This window comes from Echinops telfairi, unplaced genomic scaffold (genome assembly GCF_000313985.2).
Source record: "Echinops telfairi isolate 266 unplaced genomic scaffold, ASM31398v2 ScPeMD7_7458;HRSCAF=8496, whole genome shotgun sequence".
NCBI lineage: Eukaryota > Metazoa > Chordata > Mammalia > Afrosoricida > Tenrecidae > Echinops > Echinops telfairi.
Window position 1 is genome coordinate 29,831,126 of NW_022111358.1, and position 18,119 is coordinate 29,849,244.

The 18,119-nt window shown below is 46.9% G+C and overlaps 1 protein-coding gene across 4 annotated transcripts in view; it reads right to left on the reverse strand.

Annotated features, from left to right (window-relative positions):
• STAT3 (signal transducer and activator of transcription 3) overlaps positions 1–18,119 on the reverse strand; it is a 65,445-nt gene that overhangs the window by 19,595 nt on the left and 27,731 nt on the right. For all 4 annotated transcript variants that reach the window (XM_030888161.2, XM_004707177.2, XM_004707178.2 and 1 more), the window contains exons 2-8: positions 11,271–11,420; positions 10,883–11,027; positions 10,149–10,247; positions 3,886–3,981; positions 3,347–3,428; positions 3,079–3,173; positions 2,773–2,924 (exon numbers count right to left, since the gene is read on the reverse strand). In XM_030888161.2, the coding sequence (XP_030744021.1) occupies positions 2,773–2,924; positions 3,079–3,173; positions 3,347–3,428; positions 3,886–3,981; positions 10,149–10,247; positions 10,883–11,027; positions 11,271–11,398 (797 nt within the window). In that variant the 5' untranslated portion in view covers positions 11,399–11,420. The remainder of the gene's footprint in view (positions 1–2,772; positions 2,925–3,078; positions 3,174–3,346; positions 3,429–3,885; positions 3,982–10,148; positions 10,248–10,882; positions 11,028–11,270; positions 11,421–18,119) is intronic.

Genomic DNA, 18,119 nt, shown 5'->3' on the forward strand with positions numbered 1-18,119 from the left:
CACGATCACTGAAGACAAAATGGGTGCATAAGCAAATGTGGTGAAGAAAGTTGATGGTGCCTGGCTATCAAAAGATATAGAGTCTGGGGTATTAAAGGCTTGAAGATAAACAAGCGACCATCTAGCTCAGAAGCAACAAAGCCCACGTGGAAGAAGCACACCAGCCTGTGTGATCACAAGGTTATCAATGGGATCAGGTATTGGGCATCTTAGACCCAGAACAAAATCATACCCAATGTGAATTGGGGGCATGGAGTGGAGACCCAATGCCCATCTGTAGACAATTGGACATCCCCTCACAGAGGGGTCCCAGGGAAGAGATGAGCCAGTCAGGGTGCAGTATAGCACCGATGAGACACACACCTTCCTCTAGTTCTTTGGTGTTTCCTTCCCTGCACTATCATGACCTCAATTCTGCCTTACATATCAGATTAGACCAGAACATGCACACTGCTACAGATAAGAGCCGGCAACACAGGGATTCCAGGATAGATAAACCCCTCAGGGCCAACAAGGAGAGTAGAGATACCAGGAGGATTAGGGTAGGGTGGAGGGAGAAAGGGGGAATCAATCACAAGGATCAACTATAACCCCCTCCCAGGGGGACGAATAGCAGAAAAGTGGGTGAGGGGTGACAGAAGATGATGTAAGATATGAAAATAATAATCTATAACTTATCAAGGGTCCATAAGTGAGGGCACGCAGGGGAGGGAGGGGGGAAGAAATGGGGAGCTGACATCAGGGGCTCAAGTGGGAAGAGAATGCTTTGAAAATGATGATGGCGGCATATGTGCAAAGGTACTTTGACACGCTGGAAAAACGTATGGATTGTGATGAGATGCAAGAGCCCCCAATAAAAATAAGGGGTAAAAAAACGTGCTGAAAAAGCTCAGCTTATACTTGAGTATCTATGGTACGATGCAATCAGAGTATTTGAATTTAGAACATTATAATTCCTGACGAGCATTTCAAACTGTGTTAATTAGCTTATCCAAGAAATATATTGGATGTGGAGGAAAAAAAGTTCCAGTCTCAGAAACTCAAGACACTACTACCCTTGTCCTACAGGATCCCTAAGAGGTGGCATCCACCTTAAAGTCAGCTGTGAGTTAAGAGGGGTTAAGACAGGGGTACCTGTCAAAACTTCCACCACTAGGTTAAGACAGGGGTACCTGTCAAAACGTCCACCACTTCAAATCCAGGCACACAGACTATGGAATGGGGAGCTGGCCACTCAATCTCCTCCTCCCACTTGTCCACGTACCAACTGTGAGACCTGGGTGGACGCAGGAGACCAGACAACTAGAGAGACTCGAGTTGGAGCCAGCTGTGTCCCTTGCTACCGGTCTCAAGTTTGGCCAGGACCCTTCACCATCACAGGCCTTAGTGTCCGCTGCATGGAGAGAAGGGACTGCATGACCCCAGGAGCCCTTTCATTGTCAACCTTCAGTCGGAAGGAAATGTTTGCTCTACTTTCAGTGGGTGCAATGGTGTGTCAAGGCAATGGAAATCGGGATTGATGGCAGCTTCTATCCAAAGCAGGCTATAGAGGAGCATATAAAGAATCGCTGTGTATGACCAGCCCTCAGGAGACTGGGTCCCTTGGTTTGGGGGTTCGGTGCCATGGTTTCCCAGATATCCAAGTCAGGTGGCTTATTAATGTGCTTCACGTCTCTGTTCTACCTCCCACTTTGTCACAAAGTTCCTGGGGTCTTCAGTTTACAGGTGGCTGTCGAAGCACAATTGATTGATTTGCACAGAGCCACAGAGCAAGTGGAGAGTCAGGAACGGGAGGTGGGCATGCACTGAGAAGCTAACTGCCTCCATGAACAATGCCTTTCATCACACGGTCAGAACTGGATGGTACCGAATGATCCTCTCTCCATCACTGAACACTTTGATCTAAGATTCTACAGCAGAGTTCTGATAAAAGTGGGATGGGGGGGAAGCAAACCAGAATTTCAAATTCTGCAGAACTTCTGACTCTCTGGAGGCTAGACAGACCCTGAAATCATCACTCAGACTCTGACTCTGAACTACCCCATAGGGCAGGCTAGAACTGGCCCTTTGGGCTTCTGAAGCTGGGAGCAGAGAGCCTCTTTTTTTCTCCTATGGAGGAGCTGGTGGGTTTGAACTGCAGACCTTTCAGTTAGCAGCCTAACTCAAAAACTACTATGTTACCAGGGTACCTTGCCGGAGATCATCTTTAAATCTTAAATCAAAAATATCCCTGAAGTCTTCTGAAAACCAAACCAGACTTAAGCTAAAATCATAAGAACGTCTGGCCTTGAGCATTAGGTTCCTTCAAGAACTACCTCTGTGGGCTCAAATGGACGAGGGCCTGCAAGATTCGGTAGGGCCCTTAGGGCGCAGGTGGGTTTACGGGCAATGGAGGAAGAAATCCTCCATGCAGGAGGGTGAGAACAGTTAAACAACTGAAGGACATAATCGGTGTCACTGAGTTGTGCGTGTAGAAGCGGCTGAACTGGTGCAGCTTTGCTGCGTGTCTGCTGTGACAGTCTCGGACGATGCGCTCCAATCTCAGCCGCAGGAGCTTCAGAATGACTGGATTCCTCTCTCCACTAAATTTCTGCATTAGCTTTTCTCTACAAGCGCATCACTTGAGGTTACAAAAGCACAATGAAAAACCTTAGTCTGTGTATGACAGTCCCCACCTGTGAGGGACAGTGCCGTCTCTTTGGCCTGCAGTTAGGGCCGTATTTGAGCTCAGTTTCTACAGGAGGAAGACCCAGCACCTCCTTCTTCCGTTACCAGTTTTCTAGCCGGTCGAGGCAGATGTTGGGGGGGCCTCCAATGCAAGCGATCTGCTGCCTCCTCTTCCAGTCGGCCAGCTCTTCGTCCGTGAGCGTCTTCTGCACATATTCCATCGCCGACAGAAGCCCCGCCAAGTCACTCACAATACTCTGGTTGGAAACCAAAAGCAGTCAGGAGTCATTCCTCAGACTGTCTCTAACCCACATTCTCCCATCAGTCCTAAAGAAGTAACTGAGCAGCCACCAGTCTGCCCGGGGGCCCCAGGCGACACAGCACTCAGGGGAAGCTGGCCAGTGGGCTTACTCTTCGCATCTGGTCCAGCGCTGAGAGCATCTGCTCCAGCTGCTGCATCTTCTGCCTGGTCACTGACTGGTTGTTTCCATTCAGGTCTTGCATGTCTGCGGAGGAAGTGACAGCACCTTCGCCTAAGGAACCCTTCTCTCCCCCTGAGTCAGGAGATCTCCTGCCCTCCACTGAGGGCAAACACCCAGTCCCGACAGACAAGTCTTTCAACACAAGTCACAGAAACCCACTGTCTACCAAACACGTAAGGTCTCTGACAGTCACTTGCCTCCTTGACTCTTGAGGGTTTTGTAGTTGAAGTCGAAGTCATCCTGGAGATTCTCCACCACTTTCATCTTCTGTTCGAGATCCTGTTGAAAACAAAACGGTACCAAGGGCTCAAGCAGAAAGCCAATGTTCTGAGAATGATGAGGGCTACGAATGTGCAAATGTGTTTGACACGATGGATGGATGGATGGATGGATGGATGGATGGATGGATGGATGGTGATAAGAGTTGCACGAGCCCCCAGTAAAATGATTTGAAAAAAACGTTTTGAAAATGATGTCAACGTATGTACAAGTGTGCTTGATACAATTGACGTATGGATTGCTATAAGAGTTATAAGAGCCCCCAATAAAATTATTTAAAAAACAAAAACGGAGGTAAAAAAAACAACCAAACCTGTCCCTGTGGAGAGGGGGAGAGAAAGTTTCTGAGAACAATGAACTGCAGTCAAACCTTCAGAAAGGGCACACGAAGGAAGGAGACACACACACACACACACACACTTCCCAAGAACAGGCTTCCCACCCCCTCTGGCTGTACCTGCACTCTCTTCCGAACATCCTGTAAGTGCTGCTCCAGCATCTGCTGCTTCTCTGTCACCACGGCAGCGGTGGGATGGTTGGCCTGGCCCCCTTGCTGCCAAAAAAGGAGGCAACAGACATATGACTACAGAAACGATGAGAAACACCTGCCGAGTCTTCGCCTCATCCCACCTGCCCTACCCAATTGGCCTGAGTGGCTGGCGCCATCGGGAAGGGAAGGCATTGTCACTGGCCGTAAAGGGCTGCCTGTGCTCTCCAGGTGAACCCAGGAAGCGCTTGCACAGTTTCAGCGTGTTAGGACGAGGAGCCAACTCTATGTGAGCAGAGAACATGCTGAGCGAAGCCCCAGTCCTTGGCTTCCCAACGGTTTCCTTCAGATACCAGAACTATTTGTGACGGAAGGTGCTGGGTACTTACTGAAACACTGTGGGATAATAAAGATCCCTGGCTGGACTGTGGAGCAGGGGGTAGGTTGCGAACTGCAAGGTCAGTGGTTCAAACCCACCAGGTGCTCTGAGGAAGAACTGGAGGCTGGCTGTTCCTGTAAAGATGTATAGCCTTGGAAACCCTCTATGGCAGTCGTTCTCAACCTTCCTCATGCCGTGAAACCTTAATGCAGCTCCACATGTGGTGGTGACCCTCAACCATAACATTATTTTCGTTGCTACTTCATCACTGTCATTTTGCTACTGTGATGAATCGGGGGACTCCTGTGAAAAGGTCGTTCGACCCCCAGGTTGAGAGCCGCTGCTCTAGAGGGTCCCTTTGAGTTGACTTTGAGGCAGTAGGTGAGGTCGGTTTGGTTTTTAGTGAGAAAACATCTTGCCCAGGGATGGAATTCTTTATCAAAACATCATATCATCTCTAGGTCAGGGGGCACCTTGAAACAATCAAATAGCATGTGAAAACTGAGTTTTTTCAAAGAAAAGTAATAGGACATCTATTTTCTACAAAGCACACAAAAAAACACCCCCTGCCATCGCGTCAACCCCAACTCAAGGTGACACAGCAGGGCAGCAGAGAAGGGCCCCACGGAGTCCCCGAGACGCTCGCTCGATCTTGACGGGAGCACAGTCTCATTGTCGCCAGGGGAGCAGCTGCTGGGTTTAAAGGGCTGGCCTGTGCCGCCAGGACGCCTTTCTATAGGGCAGGTGAAAGCCGCAATGAAGACCGGGCAAGTGCTGGCCCGGGACAGGAATATTCATCTGTGGACCCGAAGAAGAACCCGGGAAAGCCAGTTTTCAAAGCTGGAAACCCGCAGTCCGCCTTTATTTCCGCTTTCCTTTCCTCCGGGCTTGCTCGATGCTCTGTGATGTAGTCGCTTAAACTCACTAGACCTCAGTGACTCAGTTCGGGCTCCAACACGGGGTCTGTTTACCTGTACTCTTGCTCACTTCCAACCCACCTTCTGCACTGGTACCCAAAAAAGAGGCCTAAGCACGCCAGTTTTAGGGGTTACTATTCACTCTTGGAAGCGTTGGCAAGGTGGCCCGCACCCGCCTCCTCCTCCCTGCAGGGGGAGTGACTCATCTGATGGGGGGGGGGGGCACAGATCAGCTCGGGCTCTTCCACGCTCAGTCTCTCAGGAGGAGCTGACAGGCTGGGCCTCTTCCTCCCCCCACTCCTCCTTCCTGGGAAACACCTGGGGCAGGAGAGCCTTGTTTCTAGACGTTTTAGGAACCTATCTCTGTGTTCAATAGATACTGTCTGGGGCCTCTGAATCTCCATGTGGGTGATTGGGGTGGGGAAGTAAAGTGGTTCTCAACCTTCCTAATGCTGCGACCCTTTCATACAGTTCCTCATGTGGTGGTGACCCCCCTCCCAACCACAAAATTATTTTCGTTGCTACTTCAGCACTGTCATTTTGCTACTGTTATGAATTGGGGGACCCCTGTGAATAGGTCGTTCGACCCCCTTTAGGGGTGGCAACCCACAGGGTTGAGAACCACTGCTCTAGATCCTACCTCTACCTCAAGACCCAACTCAGGAGGCAGGGAACTGAGCCTCTATGGGGCTTAGTCCAATCCAGGCCATCTAGTGTGGCTTTACCACCAATACAGCTGGTGTTTTACTCTGTAGCCAACTCCCATGTCTACTTCTCAATTGCTCCTGAACTCCAGAGAGAAAAGAGACATGCTTAATAGTCACCCATAGCCCTACCGTCGATGCCCACAGTGCCTGGGCACAAACATCTCAACCTGGCACAAAAAGGCATTTCACACCATCTGCTAACAACAGAATCTTCCCTCTCTGTGCTGTAGTCCCCCAAAACTACCCACTCCTCCCCACCCCCCACATCAAGCAAGCTGGCCCACATTACCTCCCCACATGCCTCCTTGTTCACTCAGTCGGGGGGCGGGGGGCTCTTCTACCCAAGGAAACCCAAACTCATTCACTTTCAAACTCAGTTCAAATGTGGGTTCTCCTGGAAGTCTTACTCAACTTCCCTAGGCAGAATTACTCTGTGCTTTCCACACTTGGAGCGCTGGTGTACCTCTAATCCCAACGAGACCGAGCCCCTCAGGGGTGGATTCCACCTTCTCATCTTCCTCTCTCCTCATGCCTTACCCATAACAACACTGATCAACATGGCGGAGAAGGTAAACAGAACAAAGCAGTCAGTCCTGAGTGGGAGTCTCACCTAACCAACCGGTAGCTCTATTGTCAGGGGTTGGCCACCCTCTTTTGTAAGGACCAGGGGAGAACATTGGAAGGCTTTGCGGTCCTTAGAGTCTCTGCAGTTTCTCCACCATGCCACTGCAGCGTGACAGCAGGCACACACAACACAAACGAAGGAGGTGGCCGTGTTCCAAACATGCATGATTGGCACCCAAAGAAACAGCCAGCTGGGTGTGGGGCATGGGCAGCGTTTGCAGAACCCTGCTCGACAGGACTGACAATTCACCCACCTTGGGACACTTCCTGCTTACCCACTTCCGAGTTGGAGCCTCTATTCAAACGGACTTAACTATTTTTGTCGTATCCAACAGCCTCAAACACAAACTCACAACCAACCCCCGCTGCCACCAGGGCCATTCTGACTCAGAGCAAGCCTGCGGGACAGAGTAGAACTGACCCTGTGGGTTTCCGGACAGTCACTCTTTACAGAATGTCTTAGCCTCAGAGGGACTGGTGGTTTGGGTAGTAGGCCCAGGAGCAACCCACTATGTCATCAGGGTTCCTACGAAGCACAAAAGTCCTCCAAATCGGAAGCCCTAGTGACGGATGGACAAGTGCCTGTTTGCCAGCCTCCCTGCCTCCATGGTCCCACACAGTGGGTGTTGCAGATCTACTGCTAGCCCACATCTGAGCATATCCCTTTTCTGTTTACAATTCTTCAGTGGATCTCCATTTCCTACAGAAGTGGTGGTGATGAGGATGATGATGATGGTGATGAGGTTGATGAGGAGGAGGAGGAGGTTAGCAGCAGAAAGTGGTGAGCATTTATTTTCTATCCATGTGTCACAGACTTTTCTACGTAATTTACAGGTGGAATTTAATTTCATCCTATTCATTAGCCCTATCAGAGGAGTCGAGAGTAAATAGGAGCCTAAATGGCACAGTACACTGGCAGAGCAGGGAGAGATTGGCCCTGGGCCCTTGTAGTAAATAGCTCTTCCAAGACCAGTTGCTTCGGTGACTAACTAATGAGATCTCCATGATGGGCCCTGATGAGCCCACCTTCTCCTGCCCAGCCAGGTACTGAGCCCTGCACCCCTCCCCAGCCCGGCTCCTCAATTAGACTCAGGTGTTCTTTCTTCTAGCTTCCTGCTACCATTGTCTTGAAACATAAAAAATGTCCCTGACTATAAGATAAGGAAATAAGTTAAAACCTCATCAGAGAAAGCCCGCCTCCTCTAACAAATTATTTGAAATAATTTGGCATATACCTTTCTAGACTTTTTCTCACATCTATCAATACATTGGTTTTTACTATTACAAATGCTCTTGTACCACATCTTCTAGTGAGAATTGCTGTAATAGTACACAACTACTGATTCTTAAAGAGTATTTCTCTTACACAATCATTTTCTGAACTCTTATTAGTTCTAATAATTCTTTTTTTATTGCTTCTCTTTGATTTTCTAGGAAGATCTATCCATCTGTGAATAGATATTCTGTAGATTAATTTCATGGACATTAATAGAGAACTTCTAATGTTGAACCATCCTGACATTTCTAAAATATAATTCACACTTTTGCAGACCATAAAATACACAAAAATCCTAACCATTTTCTTGACTCATTATGTTAGTCCAGCCTCATAATGCAAACTGAAAGCATTCTTTTTCTTCTACAGTGTAGACAAGTTTAAATAATAACGAAGCAATCTATACTATAAAAGCTTGCTAGAACACACTTCCATGCTATCTAGGTGGTCAGCTTATGTGTTTGAGAATAAGGGGGTATGCAATCATTTTTTAAAATTATTCAATGTATTTTTAAGGTCACTGATATTTAAACTTTTCCCTTCGAGTTTAGTACATTTTCATAATTTATATTTTATTGCATTATATAGTTGTTTGATTTCTTTTTCCTCTTCCAGATCACACCTCTTCTAAAGCCAGGAGTCGGAAAAACTAACACACACATATACAGGTATGTGTGTAAAAGAGAAAAATAAATGTCTATATATAATGTGATGAGGATTCAAAAGTTCCTAGGAATTTTTCATCATCTTGTAATTCCATTTTCCATGACGTTTTGAAGTCCCCAACAGGGCAGAACTACTCTGTAGTTCTATATGGTCACTGCGGGTTCGGCTCAATGGCGGTGAGTTTGGTTTTTGGTTTTGGTACCAGGGTTAAGGACTCAGCTGCTAATTAAAAGCTTTTTGTTCAAACCCACCAATGGCTTCCTGGGAGAAGGGGCCTGGTGATCTGCGCCCACACAGATGACGATCTATGACACTGAATTATGCAAGCAGAAGTTGGGGGGACTGGAGATGTTCTGTAGTGTCTATGATTGCCACAATGAGACAAAATCAAAATAATTACATGAATAACGACTACAGGGAAGAAGATGATGTGCTAGAATTGAATGTGATGATAACAGCACAGCTCTTTTTGATATGATTGGATTATTGAAATGCGTGATGTGTGGATAAAGTACAAATAAAACTGTTTTAAAAAAAAAAGATTACCCGAGTCCAGCCTGAGAAAGGGCATGGGGCAGCTGGACTGTCATAAAGGGTCACTCCGAGCCAGCACAGACTTGCAGTCAAAGACAAGATAGGGCTTCAAAAAGCTCATGAAAAAGTGGAATTCCAAGATCATGGGGAACTCCCACACACTTTTAAGAGCCTCCTCCTATAGTACACACACGTAATAGATACACATCCTTAGATGTTATAGATCTGCCATGTGTCGATATAAATGATGAGACAATGACGTGACACTGTCCTCCGGATGGACCATGTCCTGTCACATTAACTGGAGTCCCTAAGCAAATGGCACCTCTAGCTCAGAGAAGTTCCCGTAAACCTTGACCACAAAGAGAAATGCTTCCGAACCTGAATGACTCAATTCCAAACCATCTCCAGCATGGCTCCTTCTGAGGGAAGTGCAAACTGTTAGAGCCTCTGGGACAAGCCATCAGAACTATGTGAAATCAGAAATATATAAACCCTTATGGCGGTGGGTTTGGTTTGGACTTCAGGTTGACCCAACCATCCCATTCCTATAAATCTATGGCAGAAAAATGAAAATACAACTATATCGATATATATGATGAGTAGTTGCAGGAATGTTTGTAATGAAAGAAAATAGAATAAAGTGAACCTCCATCAAAGAAGTGAACAAGTAAGTTACAGCAAATTCATATCACTGATTATTAGTAGCAAATAAAGAGAATGAGTTCTGTGACCCAGGACTTGGCTTAGAATGATTTGCGTGATGCAATAGCAAATGCATACACATTTTCGGTGTTGATATGAGCAAGGTATGAAGACTCCAGAGGGGTGTGCTGTTTTCCTAAGAGAAGCTAATACGGAGAGGACGTGAGTAGAGTTTCAGATTTTGTTTGGACTTTTCTGTAGTATTTCCATTTTTTTTAAATGGGGGGTGGGGGAGGAGAAAGAATGCATTATATATTCAGGAAAACGTGACATCATTCTTCCTTGTAGGAAGAAAATCTCCCACAAAGACCCATTTCTACCCTGGAGGGCAGCTTGCATCCCAATGCCCATAGCAGAGCGACTACTTCTCTGGACACAAGGCGGAGAGCGCATCTCCAAGAGCACTTGGTGCTCCTGGGCCTCACCTGGGCTGCTGTGGCTGCCGTTTGGAGGAGGCGGGACTCTTCCCACAGGCACCGGGCCACGATTCGGGCAATCTCCATGGGCTTCTCAAGGTATCTGCTCTGTAAGTGGGAGAGGAGGAAATGCAGCCGTAAAACAGAGAGACGTGCACCATCGCCAAGACAACAGCCCCAGTAGTAGGAATTTCTGCCTGCTCATGTTCATTGTTGCAAGTTGAAGAAACTGCCAGTCAGTATATGAAAAAACAGAGTATAGTCCTCAGAGCCTGGCTAGAGCCAGGCGGACGGGGTTGAAAGGGGGAAGAAGAAGCAAACAGGGGCTAACAGCGTGCCGTACAATTTCTGCAGGACAAGAGACGTTAACTCGAATTCTTGGCACAGGATGTTACCTGCTATCATAGGGAGGCAGGGGACTTTGTCAAGGCATACCCTATTACGGCCAAATGCTTAGCATTGAAAAGGGTGGGCCATCTCCCAAGGGTGGTCAGTTACCATTATACTGCTGAGCTCCAGGCGTGGTAGGAGGAGCTGGCCTGTGAACAGCAGATCATCAGATTCCCAAGGGTGAGTACACAGAGACTAGAGAAAGAGCTAGTCTCATCTCCTTTGATTGAAAGGGGAAGATGGGCTCTCCTCTCACTACTAAGCCACAAGAGAAAAGCAAGACTTCTAGGAGAGAGACAGAGAGAGGGAGGGAGCGAGCGAGCGAGGACCCTCAGCTCAGTGCCTCCTACTACCTGAAGGAACTGCTTGATTCTGCGCAGATTGTGCTGGTAGAGTACATTGGACTCCTGGAGAAAGCGGCTGTACTGCTGGTCAATCTCACCCAAGAGATTGTGAAACACCAACGTGGCGTGTGACTCTTTGCTTGCAGCATATGCCCTAGGAAGTGGAGGACAATGAAGAGGGACGCTGAAAGCGGCCTACACACAGACAGAAGTCACCCTCCAGAAGGTGGGGGGAAACCACGCAAGCCCACTGCTGCAACGCCCTCCTCATTTACAGCCGAATCTTAGTCAGTGAAAACCAACGCCATTCCCTCCATAGTTACTAACAAGGTCTCCAGATAGGACAGGCTTCTGCCACGGTCCACACCCATAGGGAAGTTTCTCAAGAAGGACTTACCAATCTTGACTCTCGATCCACGGGGCCAGAAACTGCCGCAGCTCCATCGGGAAGCTGTCGCTGTACAGCTGGTGCAGCTGCTCCAGGTACCGGGTGTCAAGCTGCTGGAGCTGGTTCCACTGGGCCATCCTGCTGGACTCCGGGTCCCAACTGTACAGCAACAAGTCCAAATGGTCACCACGAGTGTCCAGAAGCGGCAAACAACCCAGAAGTCGCCGTTCTATCCAATATCAGGCCTGCCGCAAGGGTATGCCGCCTGGCTTTCCCAGGTGAGAGCAATGCGCATCCATCACAAGCTACCTCTGAGAGCCTATTACAGCTTCTCCCACCCTGGAATGGCAAGGTCAGCACGAAGCCAAGTTCAGGAACCCACAAACTACCCATAGCTAGGTGGGCTGGGGAAAATGACTCCACTTCTAGGTCTCCCTTTCCTCACCCAGAACACAGAAAGCCTAGCTCCAATCCCTACAGGCTCTCGAGATAGTTCTAAAACACCCAGCTCGAAGGTGCCCGGCTATCAAAAGATCTAACGTCTGGGGTCTTAAAGGCTTGAAGGTAAACAAGCAGCCAACTAGCTCAGAAGCAACAAAGCCCCCATGGAAGAAGCACACCAGCCTGTGCGATCACGAGGTGTCTAAGGGATCAGGGATCAGGCACCATCAGAGCAAAAAAATCATCATTGTGAATAAGGGGGAGTGGGAAGTGGGGAGTGGAGACCCAAGCTCATCTGTAGGCACCTGGACATCCCCTTATGGGTCGCAGGAGGAGACGAGCCAGTCAGTGCAGTGTAGCAATGATGAAACATACAGCTTTCCTCTAGTCCTAAATGCTTCCTCCACCCACTATCATGATCCCAATTCTAACTTACAAATCTGGCTAGACCAGAGGATGTACACTGGTACAGATAGGAACTGGAAACAGGGAATCCAGGGTGGATAATCCCTTCAGGACCAGTGGTGAGAGTGGCGGTACCAGGAGGATGAAGGGAGGGTGGGGTGGAAAGGGGGGACCGATTACAAGGATCTACATATAACCTCCTCCCTGGGGGATGGACAACAGAAAAGTGGGTGAAGGGAGACGTCGGACAGGGCAAGATATGACAAAATAATTTATAAATTATCAAGGGTTCATGAGAGAGGGGGGAGTGGGGAGGAAGTGGGAAAAATGAGGAGCTGATGCTAGGGGCTTAAGTGGGGAGGAAAAGTTTTGAGAATGATGAGGGCCATGAATGTACACATGTGCTTTACACAATTGATGTATGTATGGACTGTGATAAGAATTGTATGAGCCCCTAATAAAATTCTTAAAAAAAAAAAAAAAAAAGCCAGCTCCGCTCTCAGCACCCCATCAAGTTACTCAACAAATGCCAGCTCCTTGCTCTCTAGCCCTTTAGACCAGGCGTCCTCAAACTACAGCCCGAGGACATTTATCCGGCCCGACGGGTGTTTTTGCCCCATTTGTTTTTTGACTTCAAAATAAGATGTGTGCAGTGTGCATAGGAATCTGTTCACAGTTTTTTTTTTTTCAAACTATAGTCCGGCCCTCCAACGGGTCTGAGGGACAGTGAACTGGTCCCCTGTTTAACAAGTTTGAGGACCCCTGCTTTAGACAAACTGGGAGGTAGAGTCAATTCAATTAAAACAAATATACAGAATGTGAGTGTTCTGTGAGGGCAGAGAACAACCCTTAAACTGGATTGAAAAGTGGAAGTGAGGCTCTCCCTGGGGTCCTCCCACTCAGTGTGTGTTTGTTTTCTTGACACCCCACCCCCATACTGAGAGGAGGAAGAAGAGCTAGCTACCAGGATTTACAATGCCCCCAGGTTTGTGAGCACCCTATGAAATGCCAAGGTCTGAGAAACCAAGCAGTTCATTGCCTTGTGTTAGGCCTCTTTTGGAATACTTGAGGTCCTAAAAATGCCAATGCAGACCAAACACAAGAAGTTCCAAAAATAACGGCAGGATGTGATCATCTGAGAGGAAGGGACGCACAGACAAGTGGCCCACTAAGAGCGCTCGGGGTCCGCTCTCCATTTGGTGAAGCCCTAAAGAAGGCCATGACCGACCTCTCACAAAAAATAGTCCAGCACCCTGGTGACCAACCCAGCCGGACCAACAAAATATATGACTTAAACAAAACCAAAAAGCCAGTCCTCTGTTCCCAAAGCAGAAGTTTACTTGTTGATAAGGCTTAGCTTTTCTGAGGACATGAAAGGACTGAGCTGTGATTCTCTCTTCCTCTTTTAGGGGGGACAGACAGAAAATCACCTCCTTGCTACTGCGAAGACAGCATCAACCGGTGATGTTCTCAAGCCTGCTGAATCAGGAAAGCACAGGTGCGCCTGAAACGCACCCCAGACACGGTCTCAGGCAACACCATGCAACAGAGGCAGCCCAGGCCGCAGCATGCAATTAAAATGTGCCCAGTAGCCACATGAAAAGGGTAAAGAGAACCAGGTGAAATGACTATTAGTAATATATTTTATGTAACCCAATAGATCCCAAGTGTTATATTTGAACGTGTAATCCTATAAAAAAATGACTGAGATAGGTGTCCTTGTTTGTGGGAAGTCTCCTACTCCTGGTGTGTATTTCACACTTCCAGTAGAGATCAAAAGGATTTTCCCTCCTCAAGTACAAAGACACAGGATGTAAACAAACTTTCAGTAAAGCAAAGAAATGAGAATGTCAAATCGAGGTCTTTGCCCCAATCCAACACACACGTTTCCACAGATTAACTATTCCCTACGGCGACAAGACTAAGACATGCAGCACATCAGTCATTGTTGTGCTTTAATTTTACAGAAACACAGAAACTAAAATTTTATGGAAAACCACCCAAACGACTTGCTGGACCCTGGTTTAAAAAATAATTTATTACTTAGTAGCTCACTTCTGTCCCCAAACAAAATACAAGTCTGCAACAAAACGATTCTGAATTATGGGCTAGAAACGGATCAAACTACTTTTAATCATTTGTATTGTTTCCCCCCAGTGGCCCCGTGGCCCCCGATGGCACGCAGAGCGAGCACTGGTCTCCAGTCACTATAGACAGGGCCTCTATGAGCTGAAATCCACCCACTGGCCATGGGTTGCGTTTTATGAATGGGTCAGGATCCACTTAATGGCAACTAGCAACCACAATTAAGTTTTAAAAATGCAAATAGATTCACCCGTGACCCAATGTTGGCCTGTAATGCAGCAGGCGTGAGTGGGGCTGCTGGGTAGTCCCTGAAGGCTCTGCACTAGTGTCCAGGACAGACCAAATAGGTCACTAATTGACTTTATTCATTTATGACACTGAAGAGTGGCATGACACAGATACCCATTTCCTGAAATCTGTGAGTGCTGGATACATGGTCTGTATCAGCTCCGCTCAATTAGGTAGGCCACGTGTACACAGCGTGCAATCTCTAGTAGGCACCTTTTAACAGGCTGCAAAGAAATGGCTGAGATTCGTTTCAATAACCAATATATCGTAAATATTATCATTTCAGAGTTAATGTGATTTTTCTTTTTCTCTGTACTAAGTGTTCAGAATACAGCGTATCTGGGCTGGACCCATCTCATTTCAGACGCTCAGCACATGGCCGTGAAGACCACACTGAACTAGGTAGGTCTCGAGTTGTAGAAAACCATGCAGTAGAATTGACATACACCGTCTCTACTAGACAGATCTCTATGTCAGTCACAATGCTACTAGTCTGTGACTAAAACCAAACTCACTGCCATCGAGTCCAACTCAAAGAGACCCTACAGGACAGGGTAGACCTGCCTCTGCGGCTTTCCGAAACTGCAAGTCTTTACGGGACAGAAAGTTTCACCTTTCTCCCAAGGAGTGGCTGGTGGTTTCGAACTGCTGACTTTAAGATAAGCACTCCAACACCAGGGTTCCTGTGAGTCCATGAAGCAGATCTTAATTTGACCCTAATTCAGAGGTTTCCAATGAGCTCTGATGGCCTGTGTTTCCTTGGTGATGTTAATACAAGACACAGTTACTATGATTTGCCGTGGAGCATGCACTTCAGCCACTGCTTTCATTGCTGCCAGGGTTCAGGTTAAGTGTACCACTAACAGCTAACTGCAACAGCTGCATCAGTGGCGTGGCAGCTTAGATGTGGGGTGGGAGATGCTGAGAGGACAAGGGCCAGGAAGTGGTAGCTGAAAATGTTTGGAGGTGTCCAAGAGGCAGGAAAACACTGCTTTGTAAAGCAATAAACCATACACATGAAAGAAATAAAAAAATTTTTAAAGATGACAAATAAAAGTCAAAGACATAGTATCTATCTATATAAGATAGGCAGGATAAGCAATCCCAAGGAGACAGAAAAGGGACTGTTAGTTCTGAGGGGGGTGGGGACTGGGAGGGGAGGAGGTGGGAGGATGGTGATGAGTGGTGAACCAATAATGACAGGGACAGGGAACAGCAAGGGTTTTAAAGTTGATGTACAAAAGCAAGCAATCAGATTGACACGTAGCATGGCAAAGTGGAGACCCAAAACCCACCTGTAAGATAATTGGACAGTTCCTCAGAAAAGGGCCACATGGAAGGGATGATAAATATAGGGAGCAGTATAGCACGGATGAGACGCATAACTGTCCTCTAGTTCTTTAATATTTCCCTCCCCAGTATGGTCTTTGTTTTACCCTCATTGATCTTATGACCTGCATATGCGCATTTGTACAATGAAGACTGTTCGATGCACGAGATCCAAGATAGATAAACCCTTCAGAAACAGTAAAAAAAAGGAGTAATGATTCCCTGAGGGTCCAGAAAGGGGTAGGGAAGGGGGGCAGGGGGAACTGATAGCAGTGACAACTGTATAATCCCACCGAATAACAGAAGTGCAAATGAATGGATACACTGGATGATGTAAGAGAGAGCAAAAATAATGATAATACATAATATTATAATAAGGGTTCCTATGGGGGGAGGAGAGGGTAGGAAGGGATAAAGAGGAGCTGATATCAAAGAGTTCAAGAAGAAGGAAAATGTGAAACTGATAGTGGCAACAATTGTATAATTATGTTTCATCTAACTGAATCATGGATTGTTGTAATATCTGCAAGAGCTCCCACTAAAATGATTAACAATAAAAACAAAATTTAAAAATAAACGAAAAGTCAATGAACAGGCAGCATTTTCAGGGAGAACTTGGCCCAAGAATGAGGACTTGACCGGCAGTTTAGCTACAGACATATTGTCATTGACCGCAGCTACAGGCAATCAGACCGACTGAACAACACATTCTGAAGAGATCTCTCAACACAGCGAAGAGCCCACTCATTTCACAATCTCAACGGACTTTTTCAAATTACAAAGGAACGCCATTAAGTTCGGCTAAAGCATATCATGTACAAATGAGTTCTACGACTGTGCTTTAAAAACCACTTCAGTGAATTCCAGCACACAGAACGTGCTTTGCACAGCCATCTGAGTGGCATACAGGACTCTGGGAATACTGGAGACGCGAATTCGTTCCATTTAGTGGTTGGCGTAGGGAATTAGATAGGGCTTAATCCTCTCAGGACATTTACTTAGGGTAAATGGAAGAAGAGGGCATAGAGTAGATGGTGGAATGGAACGGAAAGTGGAGCCTGTTTTCTATTCACTGAAACGAAAAATGAAACAAGCAAGTCACCAAAGATGTGGTGGAGTTCTCAAAAAAGGAATTTCTGAACCCCTTGGGGATAACCTACTAACAAGTCCTGAGGTAAAACACTCCTATCTAATGGGGAACTCACTACGATAATGACCACTCCAAAAAGTTAGGTCCAGGGTCACAATTCTCATCTATGTCCTTTGACCTAAAGAAACCAAGAGGTATGTTGAGAAACACAAGCCAGAACGTTCACTAAATGGGTTAAGTATATCATTTTCTAACACACCCTCTTAAATGAAGACTTGTACTTCACATCCACACACAAGTGAATTTTTTTTACGTAGGGGTAAGGGACCGTAAAGGAGGAGGGGAATCGGGTATATACAGAACAGAAAGTGAGCTAAAGATCATTTCTGTTCAACTGTGAAAGATGTCATGAGATTTCCCTGTTATTCACATCTTACATCAGAAAAACCCATTTTTACAAAAGTATCTCTGTTTATCTCTGACCAACAGATTAAAAACCTCAGGAAAAGCCTAGTCGCTAAGCAATCAAAGGATAAGGTAACACAGAAATCTACTTGCACTGATTTCTAGAGAAAACACCGTTGAGGATGCTTTTATAAAGATGATAAAAGTAATAATGTTCGTGGATACGCCCCACTCCCCCCAGAAGAAAGCACTACAGAGGACAGCACGGAAGCTACAGCTCAGGGAGAGGCGCGTCTGATCAGCGCACACAGGAGCAAACGAAGGGGGAAGGACAGAGTGGACACATCCTGGCCCACCAAGCCCCAAGGATGATATTCCTGCTCAGAGCAGCCAATGCACAGAGAGGACATTAGGGCCAGCCCCACTACGAGACAAGGCGTCCCTCACTGGCTCATAGCGCTACAAAGGACAACACTGGAAACACAGTTCGGGAATTATGTCCAATCTGACCCCGCCACATAGCAGCAAAACACTAAGGGCATGCAAGAGAAGCAAGGTGGCGCAAAGCGGGAATACCAAAGACAACTTTGGGGCTAGGGCGTGGCACCCCATCAGACTCGACCAGAAAACACTCCTAACGTCAGCAAACAGACCTGGAACCATATTTATAGGCTTTTCTTTTCTTTTTTGGTCCTTTTTGTTGTTGTTGCTTTTCTTATTTTGTTTTGCTCTGCCTTGTTTTTGTGCTTATTATTGTCTCTACACGTCTATCTAGATAAGATAGGTGGGATAACAATCTGGAGGAGAACACAAGG